We start from the raw sequence: 19398 nt of genomic DNA on the forward strand, positions 1-19398 counted from the left end.
ATGTATACCCACACACACTTATTTTTTGCTTATTTGAACACTGTCTGTCTCATTCCCAGAATAATAATATTATAAAATCAGATTTTCTTTTATTTGTTTGCTACACTTAGCAGAATTGTTAGTATTTTTTAATGTCTGAATGAATCTATACTTTCAAGGCTAGCATGAAATCTCTTTCACAATTTCCCGCTGATCACCACTCCAAATTTATTGTATTCTTTTATGGGATATAGTATGACTTTTTAAATGTTTGATAATTTGTTTTCTCTGTGATTCCAAAAGAACAGAGAGAAGATGTCCCCCTCAAATGATACCAAGCTCCACCCCTCCTATTTCCTCCTGCTGGGAGTTCCAGGTCTTGAACAGATGCACATCTGGATTGGGTTTCCTTTTTGTTCTGTGTATTTGATTGCCCTTGTGGGGAACATCACTATCCTGTTTGTGATCAAGACTGAACGCAGCCTTCATCAGCCTATGTTTTACTTCTTGGCTATGTTAGCCTCCATTGATCTGGGCCTGTCCACATCCACTATCCCCAAAATGTTAGGCATATTCTGGTTTAATTTAAAGGAGATTAGCTTTGAGGGCTGTGTTGCCCAGATGTTCTTTATTCATATATTCACTGCCATGGAGACTGTCGTGTTGGTGGCCATGGCCTTTGATCGCCATGTTGCTGTCTGCAACCCTCTGCGATACAGCCTGATTCTCACTAACAGAACGATTGGTCTCATCCTTGTTGTTGTGTTTGGTGTCAATTTCATTTTGGTTATCCCTCTGGTGTTTCTCATCTTGAGACTTCCCTTTTGTGGACACCATGTAATCCCCCACACATACTGTGAGCACATGGGAATTGCTCGCCTAGCCTGTGCCAATATAAAGGTCAACATGATATTTGGATTAATTCTTATATCACTGGTGTTTGTTGACGTGGTTCTGATCGTCATCTCCTATGTGAGAATACTCCGAGCTGTCTTCTGCCTTCCTTCCCAGGACGCCAGACTCAAAGCACTTAATACATGTGGCTCCCATATCTGTGTTATCCTAGCCTTCTTCACTCCAGCTTTTTTCTCCTTCATGACTCACCGGTTTGGCAGGAACGTTCCCATATACATTCATATTCTCCTTGCCAATCTATATGTGGTTGTTCCACCTGCCCTCAATCCTGTCATCTACGGAGTGAGGACCAAGCAAATTCGAGAAAGGGTTTCAAGCATCTTTTTGAAAAGAGGCTGACATAAACTGTCTCAGATATTCATTTTAATATAGGTAAAAGAGATTGTGTTTCTCAACTACAGAATCTTGCAACAGAAAAAAACTCTAAACTTAGTATTATTTCATTAATAATATCCCTAAATATCCCATCTAGAGCATATAATGGGATTAATGTCCAAACAATCACTGTGAAAATTTATGGAATACCTAAAGCTTTGGACAACTTAGTTACAAAATTTTATTACTTTCCTGTATAACCTCTACAGAGCAGGTCTTATGGACACGACTATGTGGAATAAAATGCTTCTTTTTATTTGCAAACAGTTAACTCTGTTGGCCACATTATCAAATATATATATATATATATATATATATATATACACATATATCTACATCAAGGACTATAGGCATTAAGTACTTGTGACAGATTCTTTCCTTACTTTCTTAATTGCTCATTTGTTTTTATCCATAGTTTTATTGATACTTTATTATATGCCAGAAACTTATAAGTCATAGAAGTATAAAAATAAAAATATAAATGGTGTTTCAAGGTCTCATAGGAAAAAGAATTAGGAGAAATTTTCCCCATGATTGACTCTGTGTAGAATCTTCCCAGACTCATCATATCTATGCAGATCTCCCATAAGTGTCTTACTGTTCAAAGTGAACTAGTCTGTCTGTAGATGCATGTATATGCAATACTGCAAAACTTATAGAAATATAAATGTATTTATATTTCTATCAATCTCTATCAGTGAATGGGGACTTCCCAGAAGTATCAGTATGGTAAGGAATTTAAGATGCTCAGGAATAATACCTCTAAATGGGTGAATTCCTATACATCTCAATTATATTCTCAAAGGTCGAATCTAATGCCATAGATAGTTATTACTCTCAGATTCATGAACTTTAGATATTCATTCATTCATTCATTATTAAGCACTTTGGCACTTTTTAATTTTCACTTATTCCTCATGGCTTATCAGATAAGCCTCAGTATCCTATGCTCATTTTATAGTTTTTGATCAATGATATGTATTTGGCCAATGTTTACTTCATGGTATCTTGCTGCTCACATCTTAGGTGCTTAACAATTTTTTTCTTTAAAAAATTCATCTTCCAAAGAAGACAGAGAGATGGCCAACAGGTGCATGAAAGGTGCTTAGCATTACTAATAATCACATAAATGCACATCAAAACTACAGTGAGATATCACTTCATACTTGTTAGAATGACTATTCTCAAAAGACAAGAAATAACAAATAACAAAAGACAAGAAATAACAATGAAATAACAAAAGACAAGAAATAACAAAAGACAAGAAATAACAAATAACAAAAGATGTGGAGAAAAGGGAACCTTTTTGCTCTGTTGGTAGGCATGTAAATTGGTGCAGCCATCATGGAAAACACTACGGTGGTTCCTTAAGAAATTAAAAATAAAAATTATTCATCATGATCAAGTGGGATTCATTCCTGGGCTGCAGGGCTGGTTCAACATTCACAAATCAGTCAATCAGTGTGATACGTCACATTAATAAAAGAAAAGATAAGAACCATATGATCCTGTCAATCAATGCAGAAAAAGCATTTGACAAAATACAACATCCTTTCTTAATAAAAACCCTCAAGAAAGTCAGTATAGAAGGAATATACTTAAACATCATAAAAGCTATATGAAAAGCCCACAGAATATCATCCTCAATGGGGAAAAACTGAGAGCTCTCCTCCTGAGATTAGGAACACGACAGGGATGTCCACTCTCACCACTGTTGTTTAACATAGTGTTAGAAGTCCTAGCCTCAGCAATCAGACAACAAAATAAAATAAAAGCCATAAAAATTGGCAAAGAAGAACCCAAACTTTCACTTTTTGCAGACGACATGATACTCTACCTGGAAAACCCAAAAGAGTCCACCAAAAGACTCCTAGAACTGTTAAATGAATTCAGCAAAGTTTCAGGGTACAAAATCAATGTACAGAAATCAGTTGCATTTTTATACACCAATAATGAATCAACAGAAAGAGAAATCAAGAAACTGGTCCAATTTATAATTGCACCAAGAACCACAAAATACCTAGGAATAAATCTAACCAAAGACGTAAAAGACCTGTATGCTGAAAACTATATAAAGCTTATGAGGGAAATTGAAGAAGACACAAATAAATGGAAAAACATTCCATGCTCATGGATTGGAAGAGTAAATATTGTTAAAATGTCAATACTACCCCCCAAAGCAATTTACACATTCAATGAAATCTCAGTTTTGCACTCAGTTTTGCACTGAATGCCAATTGCACTGGCATTCTTCTCAAAGCTAGAACAAACAATCATAAAATTTATATGGAACCACCAAAGACCCCGAATAGCCAAAGTAATATTGATGAAGAAAACCAAAGTGGGAGGCATCACAACCCTAGACTTTAGCCTCTACTACAAAGCTATAATCATCAAAACAGTATGGTACTGGCACAAAAACAGACACATAGACCAATGGAATAGAATAGAGACTCCAGAATTAGACCCACAAATGTTTGGCTAACTAATCTTTGACAAAGCAGGAAAGAATATCCAATGGAAAAAAGATAGTCTCTTTAACAAATGGTGCTGGGAGAACTGGACAGCAACATGCAGAAGAATGAAACTAGACCACTTTCTTACACCATTCACAAAGATAAACTTAAAATGGATGAAAGACCTAAATTTGATACAGGAAACCATCAAAACCCTAGAGGAGAAAGCAGGCAACAACTTCTTTGTGTCAGTTATATCACAATAAAAATATTAGAAGATATTAACAAAAAATTTTCAAGTACAACATACACATAGTAAAATTAAAGAATCTTACACATACAACTTGATGGACTTTTTATGAACATATAAAATATATAGGGTCCTGAACTTTGGAATACCATTCTTGAAAGTGTCTAAGTCCCTTTCCAGTGGCTGGGACTAGTTACTCTTTCCCAAGCTCAAAGTATCCCTCTCAGGCTCCTTCCCTGTTTCTACACTTTAGGACACTCCTTTTTGGGACACCCCCTAACCCAATAATCTGCATTCATTGAACTCTGCATTCATTCATTTGAACAGATGTCCAGAGAGTTCCAGGGAAAATGCCTATAGAGTTTCCCACGGCTTTTCAAATAGTCCCAACTCTAGGGTGGTATCCTGGAGAGCAGATCGTTCCACTGGGTGGTGCAATATTTATTTCACGGGATTGCTAAAGGCTGATCTACCAGAATGGTACTGGCATGCTGATTTAGAGTGATTCAAATTTTATATGTGGTGAGAGTCCCTACACAAATGTTTTCTGAGTGCCTACACACCTTGTAGGTATCCCAGAACATGTCACCACTGCTTAGAAGAAAATATGTGGCACTACTAACAACCCAGAATACTTCATGCCCTTTATCAGTCAATTACTTCCAGAGTTCATCATTTTTTGTATCTACGACTATAGATTGTATAGTTTATGATTTTAATAGTAATTAAATCATATAGGTCTTTTGTGATGGCTTATTTCACTAAAAATTATGTCTGTGAGATTAATTCATGTGATTGCATTTAACTGTAGCTTGTTACTTTTTATTGTTGTATAGTATTCCATTTTATAAGTGTACAAAATTTACTTAATAATTCTGGATGAACGTTTGAGTTTTATCTCATTTTTTACTATTTTGAATATGGTTCTTATTAATATTTCTCTACATGTTGTTTGACTGACATTTGCAATCAGTAATAATTCCTGTGTATGATTGCTAAGTGATTGGGAGGGTATGTTTTTATCTTTATTAGAAAGCTCCAGCAGTTTTTCATATATATATATATATATATATATATATATATATATGATTTTACACTTTCACCTGTTACATATAAGCCAATTGCTGCACATCCTTATCAGCACTCTTGGTTTTGTATATGTGTTTATGTGGGGGTAGGTATGTATGTTTATTTGATTCCATTATTTGTTAGCATCATGTAATGCTATTGGATGTGGTTTTAATATACATTTCCTTACCACTAATATTGTTGTAAAAACTATAGCTATTGGCTACTTGGATGTCCTCTTTAGTGGAACATCATTTTATTTAAAGTCTGTGTCCATTTCTTTAGAAATGTGTTATATTTTTCTTAGGAAGCTGTAAAAGTCTGTGTATGAATCCTTTCTTAGATATATCCCCTGAAAATATCTGCTTCCACTATATGAATTGACTTTCTATTCTTCCTATGGAAATTTTGAGGAATACAAGTTTTTATGTTCAATGAAGTTGAATTCATTAATATTTTCAGTTAAAGTTTTTGTTCTTTGTGTCCTGTTGAAGAAATCTTTGTTGAACTCAATGACATGATCATATTCTTTCAAGTTAGTGTCAATATCATTTTTAAAATTTTTTAAAAATTCTAGTTAATATACAGTGTAACATTATTTTCAGGTGTACGATATAGTGATTCGACACTTCCATACAATACCTGATGCTTATCATGACAAGTGTACTCCTTAATCCCCAACACCTATTTAACCCATCTCCCTGCTCACCTCTCTTCTGGTAACAATCAATTTGTTCTCTGTAATCGAGAGCCTATTTCTTGGTTTTCCTCTCTCCCCCTCTCTCGACCTTTGCTCATTTGTATGTTTCTTAAATTTCACATATGGGTGACATCATATTATATTTGTCTTTTGATGACTAATTTATTTTGCTTAGTATTGTACTTTCTAGCTCTATCTATGTTGTTGCAGATGGCAAGATTTCATTCTTTTTTATGGCTAATATTCCATTGTATAGATATACCATAACTTCTTTATTTTTACATTTATGTCTATGATCTATCTAGAATTGATTTTTGTGTTTGATGTGAAATAAGGATTAAATTTTCTATATGAATATCCCAGTTGATCCAGAACAATTTATTGAAATGTCCTTCTTTTCCATATTGTACTTCATGACACTTTTGTTGTAAATCAGATATTAGCATATAGGTAGTTCTTTTTCTTGGCTCACTCATCTACTTTTCTATCCATGTGCCAATAATTTACTGTCAAAATTACCATAATTCCATAATAACAAATATTGGTATCTGGTAGGATCTATACATCATATCCAGGAGTTTGGATAAAAGTAAATGAAGATTCCAGATCCTAAGCCACATCAAAGATAAGTAGGTCCATCAAAGCAGCAACACAAAGTGATCAGTGGGAAAAAGTTGGCAATCATTCCAGATTTTTATTGACATGGGTTATCATATTACTGAATGAAAAAAAAGAGACTAGGAAAAGAGGAAGAACAGAAAGAAGTTTAAATTCCTTACTGCCCCAACTGGGGTCTAATTCTAATTCTTTTAGTAGTCCTGCAAGGCAGAGTTGGTCCCCAATTCTGTTCCAGTTTCAGCATTTGAAGGAACTTCATCTGCTCCTGCTCTAAGGTCCAAACACTGCTTGAAATTTATCTGATATAGCATGTTAGAGGCTTGATTCACCACTTCATCATTTTACCAAAACCAGTTGCCTTCATCTGTTTGCATTTAGCTGTATCCAATTTTTATGGAACTGTGCAGGAGGCCAACCCCATCCCTAAGTTACCAGACTGCAGAGAATCAGTCAAATGATCCCTGCCCTCCTACCCATAATATATTTGAGATTTCTCAGGCTTCCCTTGGAACTTACTTTAGATTTCATAATGCAGCCAAATTTTCCTTTATAATAATCTGTACCACATATTTTTTATACTACCATTCAACACTTCATCCACCTATCCATCCATTTAAATGCCAGTGTTAAATATGTCAAGAAGTGTCCAGGAACTGAGCATTTAATTGCTGTACCCTTGTGGAGTGCATTTTATAGAGCAGATTCTGTGCTAGGTCCTGAAATTCTTATACCAGTGACTCTTAAATATCCACTTAATGATGTAAAATTAACCTCTTTGACCCTGAATTATTTTTTTATTCTATAATTTTTATTATCAAAGGCTAGACATAACTTAGAATACTGAATACTGAGAAAATTTTAACAGTATGTCATATGTCAATAACATGTAATTATAAATAGTTGTGGGAGGACAAAGAAACATGCTTAAATAGCTATAAATAAAATAAAACTAGCATGAAAGCTGGTCTCTGGGAGGAGGAACAAGAGAAACAAAAGTCTTTGAGGTGATTATTTATACAATTTGGTGAGTATTTGTAAAAATGATTCTTCCACATGCAAACTCCTCATCATCATATACACACAGACCTTACACATCCCACAAAAATTAACTCAAAATGGATCACAGACTTAAATGTAAAACACAAAACTATAAAACTCCTAGATGATAATATAGGAGAAAACCTAGCTGACCATGGGTTTGGTGATGACTTTTTAGAATCAACATCAAATGGAGAATCAATAAGGCTGGAGTTTGTTAAAATTAAAAACTTTTGTTTTGCAAAAGACAATGTGAAGAGAATGAGAAGGCAAGCAACAGACTGGGACAAATATTTGCAAAAGATACATCTGATAAAGGACTGTTATCTGAAATATACAAAAACTCTTAACACTCAACAAAAAGAAAAGAAACAACCCAATCAAAAACTGGGCAAAATACCTGAACAGGCACTTGACCAAAAAAGACATGAGGATGGCAAATAAGCCTATGTAGTATATTCCACATCACATGTCATCAGGGAAATACAAATTAAAAGGACAATGAAATACCTGTCAGAATTTCAACATCCAGAATATGAACAAAACCAAATACTGGCAAGGATATGGAGCAACAAGAACTCTCATACACTATTGGTAGGAATAAAAAATGATACACTCAGTTTGGAAGAATTTGGAAGTTTCTTACAAAACTAAACAGATTCACCATGTGATCCAGCAATTTCATTTCTTAATATTTACCCAAAGAGTTAAAAACTTATGTCCACATAAAAACTTGCATACGGATGTTCATAGCAGCTTTACTCATAATTGCCAAAACTTGGAAGCAACCAGGATATCCTTCAATGGATGAATGGATAAATAAACTGTGGCACATCTAGACAGTGGAATATTATTCAGTGATAAAAAGAAACGAGTTGTTAGGCCATTAAAAGACATGGAAGAAAATTAAATGCATATTACTAAGTGAGAGAAGCCAATTTGAAAAGCCTACATACTATGATTCCAAATGTATAACATCCTGGAAAAGGCAAAACTATGGAGACAGCAAAAAGATCAGTGATTGTCACGAGCTGGGGGTGGGGAAGAGGGGAATAGCACAGGAACACAGAAGATTTTTAGGACATGAAACTATTCTGTATGATTTTGCAATGATAGGTGCATGCCATTATACATATGTCCAAACCCATAAAGAGTACAGCACTGTGAGTGAACCCTAATGTAAACTATGGACTCTAGGTGATAATGATGAGTCAGTGCAGGTTCATCAATGATAACAAATGAGTGATGTTGACAATGTGGGAGGCTAAGCATGTGTGTAGGCAGAGGGTATAAGAAAAATATTCATACCTTCTACTCAATTTTTCCATGAATCTAAAACTTCTCTAAAAATAAATTCTATTGAAAATATGGTACTTGTATTATCATTTTAAAAATTTACAAGATATAATACACACTTAAAAATATTAATAATGGCTTCTCTTTCTTCTAATTGAGTAGGAAAAGTTCTATTTTTACTTCTTCAGGTTTTTAAAAAAATATATTTTAGATAGTACTATGTAAAGGTAACCACCAAGCAAATAAGCATGTAAAAGTCCAGTTTCCAGGCACAACTAGTAAGCATATAAAGATTATATTAATGACCTAGACTAGGGCATTGTAGCAGAGCTCTCCAAATACCTACCAGAGTACATATTCACACAGTAAATGTAAACCCTCTATGCATGTTCGGTGAATAAATTTATATTTAAATATTTTTAGCTTATAATATTCAACATTCATTATTAGAATATCTTATGAATTATATCCAATAGTCTATAAATATTTATAATGTCTATATTTACTTAAATGGAATTAGTAACAATTTGTTTTAGTTAGTGCTCACTAATTTTGCACCATTTTGTGTTCCTATTTTTAGTTTATTTCTTGCTTAACTGAAATATGTTTGACTAGTTGTCTCAGGTACACAAGTAGTATAATGTATGAGGTATAAATCAAAAGTTTTTATTTCCTTTATGTGATTGTGTTAAAAAATTAAGATCATGTAGATTCATCAGGTTGTTTTCAGTTCAGAGCTATTAAAATAAAGCTGCTATGAATATCCATGTACAAGTCTTTGTATGAACAAGTAAGGGATAAATACCTAGGCGTATACTTGTTGGTTCATAGGATAAGTGTACGTTAAATGTTATTTTTAAAACTATAAAACTGTTTCCAAAGTCTTTCTTCCATTTTGTACCCACTTAGATAGAAATGTATGAGAGTTCCAGTTATAGCACTTTGGGTATGGACAGTGTTTTGAATTTCAGCAGTTTTATTATAATGGTATCCCATGTGGTTTCAATTTGTATTTCCCTAATGACCAGTAAGGTTAGCGCATTTCACGTGCTTACCGACCATTCACATATTTTTTTTGTGTGTGAAATATCCATTATAATTTTACCTTCCTCTTTTTTTAATTGGGTTTTTACCTTTTTATTATTGACTGTAAAAGTTCTTCATATAGTCTACATACAAACCATTGTCTATGTGTTGCAAGTATTTTCTCTCTGTCTGGACTTGCATTTTGCATTTTCTCAGTAGTGTATTTTTGTCTTTTTTTTAAAGTTTTTATTTAAATTCCAGTTAGTTAATGTACAGTGTAATATTAGTGTCAGGTATATAATATAGTGATTCAACTCTTCCATACAACACCCAGTGCTCATCACAATAAGTATATTCCTTTTGAAAACAAATATACATATTTCTTATTTTTATGGAGTCCTTACAGTCATAGTAAGGACTTTGTAGGTCAGGTGATCAATGGGTCTCCAAAACCATTATTGTGGTTCTTTCTCTAGTTCCAGAATGCATAATGTGAATAGATATACTCAGCAACTGGCAGAATCTCTCTTGCTCTATGAAGGTCAGGCCAACATATATGCAACTAGTAAGATTTAAAAAATTCTCATTAAACTTGTGAGTTGACTTAGGTGAAGCAAAAGTGTTTTTCCATATTTTTAATCATTCACAACAAAGATGAAGTTCATTCTGTACAACCTAGGAAAGGTCCTAGGAGTTGTGCCTTATTTTTTTTTTATCTTTCTACATTTACCTGTTCTGTTTCTTTTTCCTGCTATATTTTACCTTGACCTTACTTAAAGCCTAAAACGAGTATACCCTGTGAAGTCCCACGAGTCCTTTCAAATATTTGACTCTATGTAGTTGCTGCAGTTGCTATTTCAAAACTTATAAAAATGGAGTACTACAGTGATGTCTATGGTGTTTTGTTGATTATTTTCTTCCCTGCGGTTACATGATTAAGGAAGCCAACTGTACCATGGGAGAAATAAAATCAGTATTTGATTTCTTTGATTGTTGCTCCAGGAGCCCATACCCTATAGCATGTTTAGTCAGTCCCATTACAACCATTACTGTGCTTGGCAGCTCAACATTCCTCCACCATAACCAGTGAATTCTGTAAAGAGACTAAACAATATTACGTGAAAAAAAAAATAGTACTTGAGTTGCGCTAAGACTTTATCCCCAAATCCTGATGTTAATGAGTTACAGAAATAAGTGACCCCTATTTATTTAACAATAATGTTTATAGTTAGTCTAGGAACAACTATCTGCTATGTAAACTCATCTTTAATTTGATACTGCACATAAATGAGGAAACATTATGTTTAACATCATATTCTGTAAAGCATTTGCTCTATAGAAGCTTAACAACCCTTCCCTCTTTTAAGGAAAACATTTTGAAGACTCCTTCCAAGACAAGAGTTTAGAGTCAAATTCCTTAAAAAGGAAGATCATCACCACTCGTTCTCGGATCTGCTTAGTTCTCACCCCATAAATAATGGGGTTAAGAGCAGGTGGGATTATCACATATAAATTGGCCAGGAGGATGTGGATATAACGTGGAATATTGTGGCCAAATCGATGAGTCATAAAAGAGAAAAATGCTGGAGTGAAAAAAGCTAAGATGATACATACATGGGAACCACATGTATTAAGAGCTTTGAGCCTGGCCTCCCAGGATGGGAGTCTGAAGACAGCACGTAGAATCTTCACATAGGAGATAGCAATCAAAATAACATCCAGAAGTATCATAGAGATAAGAATTAATCCAAATAATATATTGACCTTTATGCTGACACAGGCCAGACGGGCAATGCCCATGTGCTCACAGTAGGTATGGGGTATAATATTATGTCCACAGAATGAAAGCCTTAGAAGGAGAAACACAAGTGGAAACACCAAAACAAAATTTTTCAACATTCCTACTCCAGCAATAATACAAATAGTTCTGTTGGTAAGGATTGTGTTGTATCGAAGAGGGTGGCAAATGGCAACGTAGCGATCAAAAGCCATGGCAACAAGCATGAATGTTTCGAAACCTGTAAACAGGTGTATGAAGAACATTTGAGCTAAGCATCCCCCAAAGTCAATCTCATTGAGACCAAACCAGAATATGCTCAGCATTTTGGGAATAGTTGCGGTGGAGAGGCCCAGGTCAGTGAGAGCCAACATGGCCAATAAGTAGAACATGGGATGGTGAAGGCTGTGCTCAGTCTGGATCACAAAAAGGATGATGCCATTCCCCAGGAGGGCAATCAGATAGACTGTACCAAATGGGACACCAAGCCAGAGCTGCATATTTTCCAGTCCTGGGATTCCCAACAGCAGGAAAGATGAGGGGTGAAAACATGAGGTGTTGGCTAGAGACATACTGGCAAAGGCTTCTGATAGTCACACTCTCTTCATCTTATATACGGCTCCTCAACTCCTCATCAAAACTGCTAATATTGAATAAGAACAAACGAGACGTCAATACTATATTTTCTCTAGGAATACAGAAGAAACATCATGTTTTCCCTATCTTTTCCTCTCTTTTACTTTCATTGATACATACATATTACAAATGAAGGAGAATATTCCTTAAGAAATGAATGGATATTTAGATATTGGATGTGATTATCTAAATTAATTTTAGTGAGAACATTGACTAAGCTAGTTGATATGAGTCTATATTAGCCTCTAACTACTAAAAATATTTAATTATACATTGGGAGAAGATCTGAATACACTGATATCCCACAGATAAATGATCACAGTCCATGAGCACTGACAATACTGTAGATTTCAGAAGCATCCTTTAAGATCATTTGTTTAAAAACAAACAAAAACCAGAAACAGACCCATAAGTACAGAGAACAAACTGATGGTTGCCAGAGGACAGGGTTATGGGAGGATGGACAAGATAGGTGAAGGGAAGGGGGAGATACAGTCTTCCAGGGGATAAAAGATATAGCATAGGGAATATAATTGTGGGTATATAACTGTGGTTGCAGATGGTAGCTATAGCTTTGGTGAACATAGCATAATGTATAAACTTGTCAAATCACTATGTTGTACACATAAACTAATGTAACACTGTATATCAACTATAGTTCAGTAAAATAATAACAGGAAGAAGAAAGTTATAGATCATTTGTTTAACTAGAACAATATACTCCTCTGTGCATTTCCGCTTACAACCATTGAACTTTTTTTATTTTATTTATTTTTTTTTAATTTTTTTTTCAACGTTTATTTATTTTTGGGACAGAGAGAGACAGAGCATGAACGGGGGAGGGGCAGAGAGAGAGGGAGACACAGAATCGGAAACAGGCTCCAGGCTCTGAGCCATCAGCCCAGAGCCCGACGCGGGGCTCGAACTCACAGACCGCAAGATCGTGACCTGGCTGAAGTCGGACTCTTAACCGACTGTGCCACCCAGGCGCCCCATTGAACTTTTTTTAAATACCTTTTAATGTTTATTTATTTTTGAGTGAGAGGGAGACAGAGCACGAGTGGGGGTAGAGAGAGAGGGAGACTCAGAATCCGAAGCAGGCTCCAGGCTCTGAACTGTCAGCACAGAGCCTGATGCGGGCTCGAACCCATGAACTGTGAGATCATGACCTGAACCGAAGTCATACGCTTAACTGACTGAGCCACCCAGGCGCCCCTACAGCCAATGAACTTTTATTTCTGCTACTTAATGTGGCCTATGTTTCTTCCTCAACTTGTTTATAAATAACTTTCATGAAAATATAAGCATATTTTTTTTCTAAATTTGTGTTACTTTTGTTATCAATGGATGAGGACATTTTCTTTAGTTTTTGAAATAAAGACCTTGCTTTAGGAAGCCATCAAGTTCACAAAATTCAGTGTAAATTGATTAATCTTATATATAAAACCACCGTTTATAGAAAGATTGGCTGAAGCTTAAAGCATTGACTGAACCATTCAGGCTCCCCATTTATTTCCCTTATTCCTCATAGCAGACAAGTTGGATTCACTTTATTTGTAAAGAATCCATAATATTTCCAACTTTGTCCCTAAATGGGAATTCATTATTATTATTATTATTATTATTATCATTATTATTTTTGCTATTAAAAGGGAGAGAACAATTTCAGAAATAATAGTATTATATAAGCATTTAATATTATTTATTTCAGTTTCACAAAGAAATTTCAGACAAATTACACCACTTGTTACTCACATCAGCCACACAGAAAAAAACAGGACAGATTCTAGCTCCTGAATCAATGAATGTCTTTTATGTCTGGATCACAGAAGCATGTCTCCATCCTCAAAATGACTGCTTGGTTGCAGTCACCAGCTCTTAGATCTGGTATTCATAGGTTTCTGCCCAAATGCATGTATTTATGGAATTTTCGTATAGTCTCAAGGGTTTAGCCCTTTATTCAGTTTCTTGAGCTACTTTGCCCTCATAATCAGCACCCCTAGGTTTGTTCCCAATTTCCTCTTCTTCATTCTCTACATCTCTTGCATATTTTACTAATATAATTACTATAAATTACAACTCTAAAGAACTGGGAACCAAAGATGAGTGTCTATTAATTATAATCCATAAAGAATAGCCCTTTGAAGAGGATGAAATAGTGTTTATGTGAGAAAGGACCTCTTCTTACAAGCCAAGGAAGTTAGGATGTTGCACAATATACTATGTACTTGGGATTACAGACAATCAAAGTAGATTTTTGAGAATAAAAGAGAAATGATTCTGTGAGAGAAAAGAGGAAGATGAAATCTGTAAAGGTGGAAATATGCTGTAGGAGAGATCCTCAAGACAGCTGTGAGGAAAAGGGAGGAGGAACCTGCATCATCCTCTTATCAATTCTCTACATCTTACCTTAGTTACCCACTTTCAAAAAGGCCTTCACTGAATTCAGTGGACTGGCTTATAATACTCTCTCCTAAGACCTTAGTCTACTACACAGCTCTCTGTGTCTACCTAAGCAATGCCTGAGTCCCCATTTAATTGTAAGCTTCATGAAGAGTTGCAGAGGAGGCCAGGAAGTTTTGTTCATCATTATTTTTCTAGCACAACATCTGGCAGATAGCTGCCACTCAAAACATTTGTGAATGAAAGACTGGGTAGGTGGGTAATTGTTAATTTTAACTCTTGGTCAAAAGTCCTCAGGTTAGAAGGATGGGAACAAAAATCAAACAGTGTATCCAGCAGTTAAGGATAGAGAAATGAGAAGCAAAACCATGATCCTCATAAGAGGATACTCCGAATATATATAAGAAAGATAACTCTTTGATCAGAGGCTTTCCTGACTAGGGGTCAATTAATGGGTCTCTGGCGTAACAAAGGAAGAATACAAAGCAGAGGCTACAGGGAAAGCTTGGTATAAGCAGGGGATGACAATCAGAAATAGGCAATAGAATTTTATTTGTATCTTATTCTTCTCATGGAAACTTTTGACTATTGTACTCCTCTATGGCATTAACCAAGTATCAATAAAATAGTTTCATAGTGGTACATTTTCCAAAATCTGAGTTATTTGGTCTTTTACAATGTCAACTTGTTTTCACATAAAAGAGCCATTTATACTAGAGTGCCTAAACAACTAGAATGTTCCAAGTCCAACAGGATGAGGTCAGAGACTTGTAAAATCTGTAATCAATGCCTTAGACTTGCAAGGGAACTCAGGAAGGCTCATATAAGACAAATAGATTAGGACAGGAGGTAGAAGAGTAATTGCTGAAAAAGACCCTCATTCTGCATGTCACCTCCAGGAGGTGCTTATGCTTTCTATCTAGGTTTTTATCCGTGCATAGAATGAACAACAAAAGTTCAAGAACTGTATTGAAATCAGCAACATGTTCTATCAGGTATTCTGCAGCGCTGGGTAAAGGGGGAGCCTCCTCTGAGATCGGAATTGTTCCTTTGCACACCACTGAGCAGGACTAGTTCAGGAGTCACTGCCAAATGCCAGATTCATATCAACCCACATGAGATCCATGCTCCCAAGCCATACCAAATATACAGGTGGAGAGCTAAATAAATGCAGACATGTTCATGATGTGGTGGAGGGAAAGAGTATCATCTTACTTTTATCAAACGAGGCCCTAGTATTAGGAAAATAGTAAAAGATAGGCTGGAAAAGTCACTAATGATGACTGAGTGAGTTCTGCCAAGAGGAAAGTGATGTCTTTAAATAAACCTATTGTTTCTTTCAATTGTTCTGCATTTTTACCTACAGCTTATATATGTAATGCTAAAACTGCTTGATAAAAGGGAAGACTAAAGCAAGAGTGAATATGTCTGTAAACATGTACTGTATAGAATGCATAAATCAGAATGAAAAAAATTCATTGCATACTTTTAAGAATATACATGCTCTTCAGAAGCTGAAGGTATTAAACAATTGGTATTCTTCACCATTAGTGACAATGAAATAAAAATAGAAAATGTATTGATCTGATTTGGGAAAAAATTGAGAGTGTCAAATTTTTTTGATATTAAATACAAAAGAAATTATGAAATAAGCAATCACATGATAAAATTAAGTAGAATTGGGCTAAAAGAGAGAAATGGGAGGAAGAGGAAGAGAGACAAAGAGAGGAGGAAAGAGAACAGAGCAAGGGGGAGAGGGAGAGGGAAATGAAGCAAGACAGAACAGAGAGTGAGAAAGAGAAAATAGAAGAGAAATGCAATAATACCTCAACAAAATAAGTTATTTGACTGCTTAGTTTTCTATTTTCCTTATTATTAAAGTGGGTATGCTTGTTATGAAAAAATGATAAAATACTAAAATATGCAAAAGTACCTGAAATTCTACCAATTAGAAATTTTAGGTGAAATATGTAAACTATGTCCTCCAAATTATGATTCGTATCATATATAAATATGAATTGCCAATTTAGTGAGGGGATTAAATTAATAGACCTGAGTTCAAACCTTCCCAACCAAATGTTTAAGTACATATAGCAGCCAAACCTGTACCCAACTCACCAGCCTCAGGGACAGCCAGTATTGGAAGAAGCTACAATCTTGACCAATAATTGTTCCAAGTGTGTCTCAGCATCACAACTGTAGTTCAAGGAGAAAAGTTTATACTGAGATTGAAAATCCTCTTCCTGATGGGGAGTAGCTGCTCTTCTGGGCCCACATGGGATGAGAATATGAAAGATAATGAATTCACAAGTTCTCATCACAGGTTTATGGGCAGAAAAAAAGCACAGGGCACAGGAATCCCTTGGGACATTCAAGTTTCTCCCTTTAACTTCCCAGCTTGAAAACATTTCTCATTTACTACCAACCCACTCTTTCTAATCTTTCGCCATCAATCCCCCAAGAGTCAGTCTGTAATTTCTCCCTTTCATTACCCACAGCTGTTCTACCCCCTAATGATTGTGTCACTCTTTTCCAGCAAATATCATTTACTTGATCTAGAAGTCAGGTTAGCCATTAAGCAAGCACTCATTTAAAATTAAGTATGTAGTCAGTAATGTTTTGTATATGTAGATCTTTCCCCCAAGAAACTTATATTCTGGTTTCATAGTTAATACTAACCATGTATAAATATGCAAATAACTAAGTTTTTTAAAGTTTATTTATTTATTTTTAGATAGAGACAGAGCATGAGTGAGGGAGGGGCAGAGAGAGCAGGAGAGAGAGACAATCCTAAAAAGGCTCTGCACTGTCAGCACAGAGCCCAATGTGGGGCTTGAACCCATGAACCATGAGATCATGACCTGACCTGAAATCAAGAGTCAAACGTTTAACTGACTGAATCACCCATGCGCCCCACAAATAACTAATTTTTTAACATATATGGAGCCAACTTTAAGCAGGGAACTAATGAGTTTTCTAGACTTTCTAACTCAATTTCCTTTAGAAGAGGCTTAGAAGGTGGCACAATAAAAACTGCAAAGTAAAATAGAAACATAAATTATTTGAGGACATCATAGAAAGATTATGTACTGTGTTTAGCCTGGATAAGTATAGAATCATGAGATACTGGCTGTCTTCTGAGAAAGAAAATAGCAGCTCTAATATCTGTCAACTGATAGCTGACCTGATAATAACATCTTGACCGTAATGATGTCCACTTAATATAAACAGTTTCACTAAGTATAAACATCAGGCAAGGTCACTTTGTGTTTGTGTTGATGGAGTGAAACATAAACCCTTCTATAAGCATGTCTGAGTGGAGACATGCTCCACTCAGTGGGGCTCCACTGAGTGGAGACATGCTCCACTTTATATAGAAAAGTTTCTATATAAAAGTTATTGATATCCAGTAATAGAATTAGTTCTTTCCCTGAAAGCATCTGCTTCAGAAAAATATCCCCTAACCAAGTCCAAATCCAATATCAAATCTTTCCTTAAACACTTTTACTGAGACCCCTAACATTGCACCACTGCATGTGGTATCTTTTGTTGTAACAGCTAATAAACCTTCCTTTTTTAAAAAGTATAAATATACTCCTGGTGGCTGTTGGCTAGAGAGCATTGATACTCCCTATGTATAAGAGTGTTGGATGGCCCACGTGCTCACCAGTAATTGGCATTCTGAACATTTTTCAAACCACCAAAATGGGTTCTAATGCTGCCTCATAGTGTTTTATCGTGCATTTCCCTGTAGTCCAGTGATGCTGAGCATATTTTAATGGGTTTATTTGCCATACATATAATTTTCTTTGGTGAAATGCCTCTTCAGATTATTTGTCCAGTTTTTAAACTGGGTTGTTTTATTATTATTGAGTTTTAAGAGTTCTTCATATATTCTAGATACAAGCCTTTCATGACATATATGTTTTGTACATATTTTCTACTACTCTGTAATTTATTTTCTCCTTCCCTAAAGAGTGTCTTTTAAAGAGCATTTTTTTTATTTTTTAAGGTTTTATTCGTTTTAATGTCTATTTATTTTGAGAGAGAGAGAGAGAGAGAGAGTATGTGTGCACAGCACACAAGCAGGAGAGGGGCAGAGAGAGAGAAAATCCCAAGCAGACTCTGCACCATCAGTGCAGAGCCCGAAGCAGGGCTCAAACTCATGAACTGTGAGATCATGACCTGAGCTGAAGTTGGACACTTAATGGACTGAACCACCCAGGCTCCCCTAGTTTCATATTCTTTATCCCTTAAAATAATGAGGTACCAAATACCCCCTTGATTTAGACATTTTATGCTGGATGTGAGTTGTAAAATATGTGATGGGGATTAAAGAGTACACTTGTGATGAGCACAGGGTGATGTATGGAAGTGTTGTATCACTACATTGTACACCTGAAACTAATATAACACTGTAGCTATACTGAAATTAAAATAAAACCTTAATAGGGGAGGCCGGATGGCTCAGTCAGTTAATCGTCTGACTCTTGACTCTGGCTCAGGTCAGGATCTCACAGTTCATGGGAAAGCTGGAAATATCACCAAACACCATTAATGTCTAACTTAGATGGGCCAAGCAGATATTTTTAATTTTTATCTTGTGTTACTAAAACCCATATTTGCAAGTGATATATTCTTCCTCAAAAATCTTCAGGAACATTTTTTTTTCTTACTGGGATTATTTCATCCAAAGGTCCAAGTTGCTGTAAATAATGTTACTAATTTTTACATTTAATTACGTCTGAATGTAATATTATTTTTGTTTGTTAAAGTACCAACAGATAAGCTCCTCTATTATGAATTTGGATGACTAAAGCTTTGTTACCTTATTTAGAGTCAGAGGCTTTGAATATACTGA

The 19398-nt window shown here is 35.3% G+C and overlaps 2 protein-coding genes across 2 annotated transcripts; one reads left to right on the forward strand and one right to left on the reverse strand.

Moving 5' to 3' along the window:
* Window positions 1–294: 294 nt before the first annotated feature.
* LOC125176792 (olfactory receptor 52E4-like) lies at window positions 295–10591 on the forward strand. The gene is made up of 2 exons (XM_047878641.1): window positions 295–1203; window positions 10562–10591. Exons 1-2 carry the CDS (start codon window positions 295–297, stop codon window positions 10589–10591), a joined length of 939 nt encoding a protein of 312 aa, XP_047734597.1.
* A 492-nt stretch (window positions 10592–11083) lies between these two features.
* Window positions 11084–12070, reverse strand: LOC125146499 (olfactory receptor 52E8-like). The gene has a single exon (XM_047823232.1). It carries the CDS (start codon window positions 12068–12070, stop codon window positions 11084–11086), a length of 987 nt encoding a protein of 328 aa, XP_047679188.1.
* Between the last annotated feature and the right edge of the window lie 7328 nt (window positions 12071–19398).

The sequence above is a fragment of the Prionailurus viverrinus genome, chromosome D1, assembly GCF_022837055.1.
Source record: "Prionailurus viverrinus isolate Anna chromosome D1, UM_Priviv_1.0, whole genome shotgun sequence".
In the NCBI taxonomy this organism is placed as follows: Eukaryota; Metazoa; Chordata; class Mammalia; order Carnivora; family Felidae; genus Prionailurus; species Prionailurus viverrinus.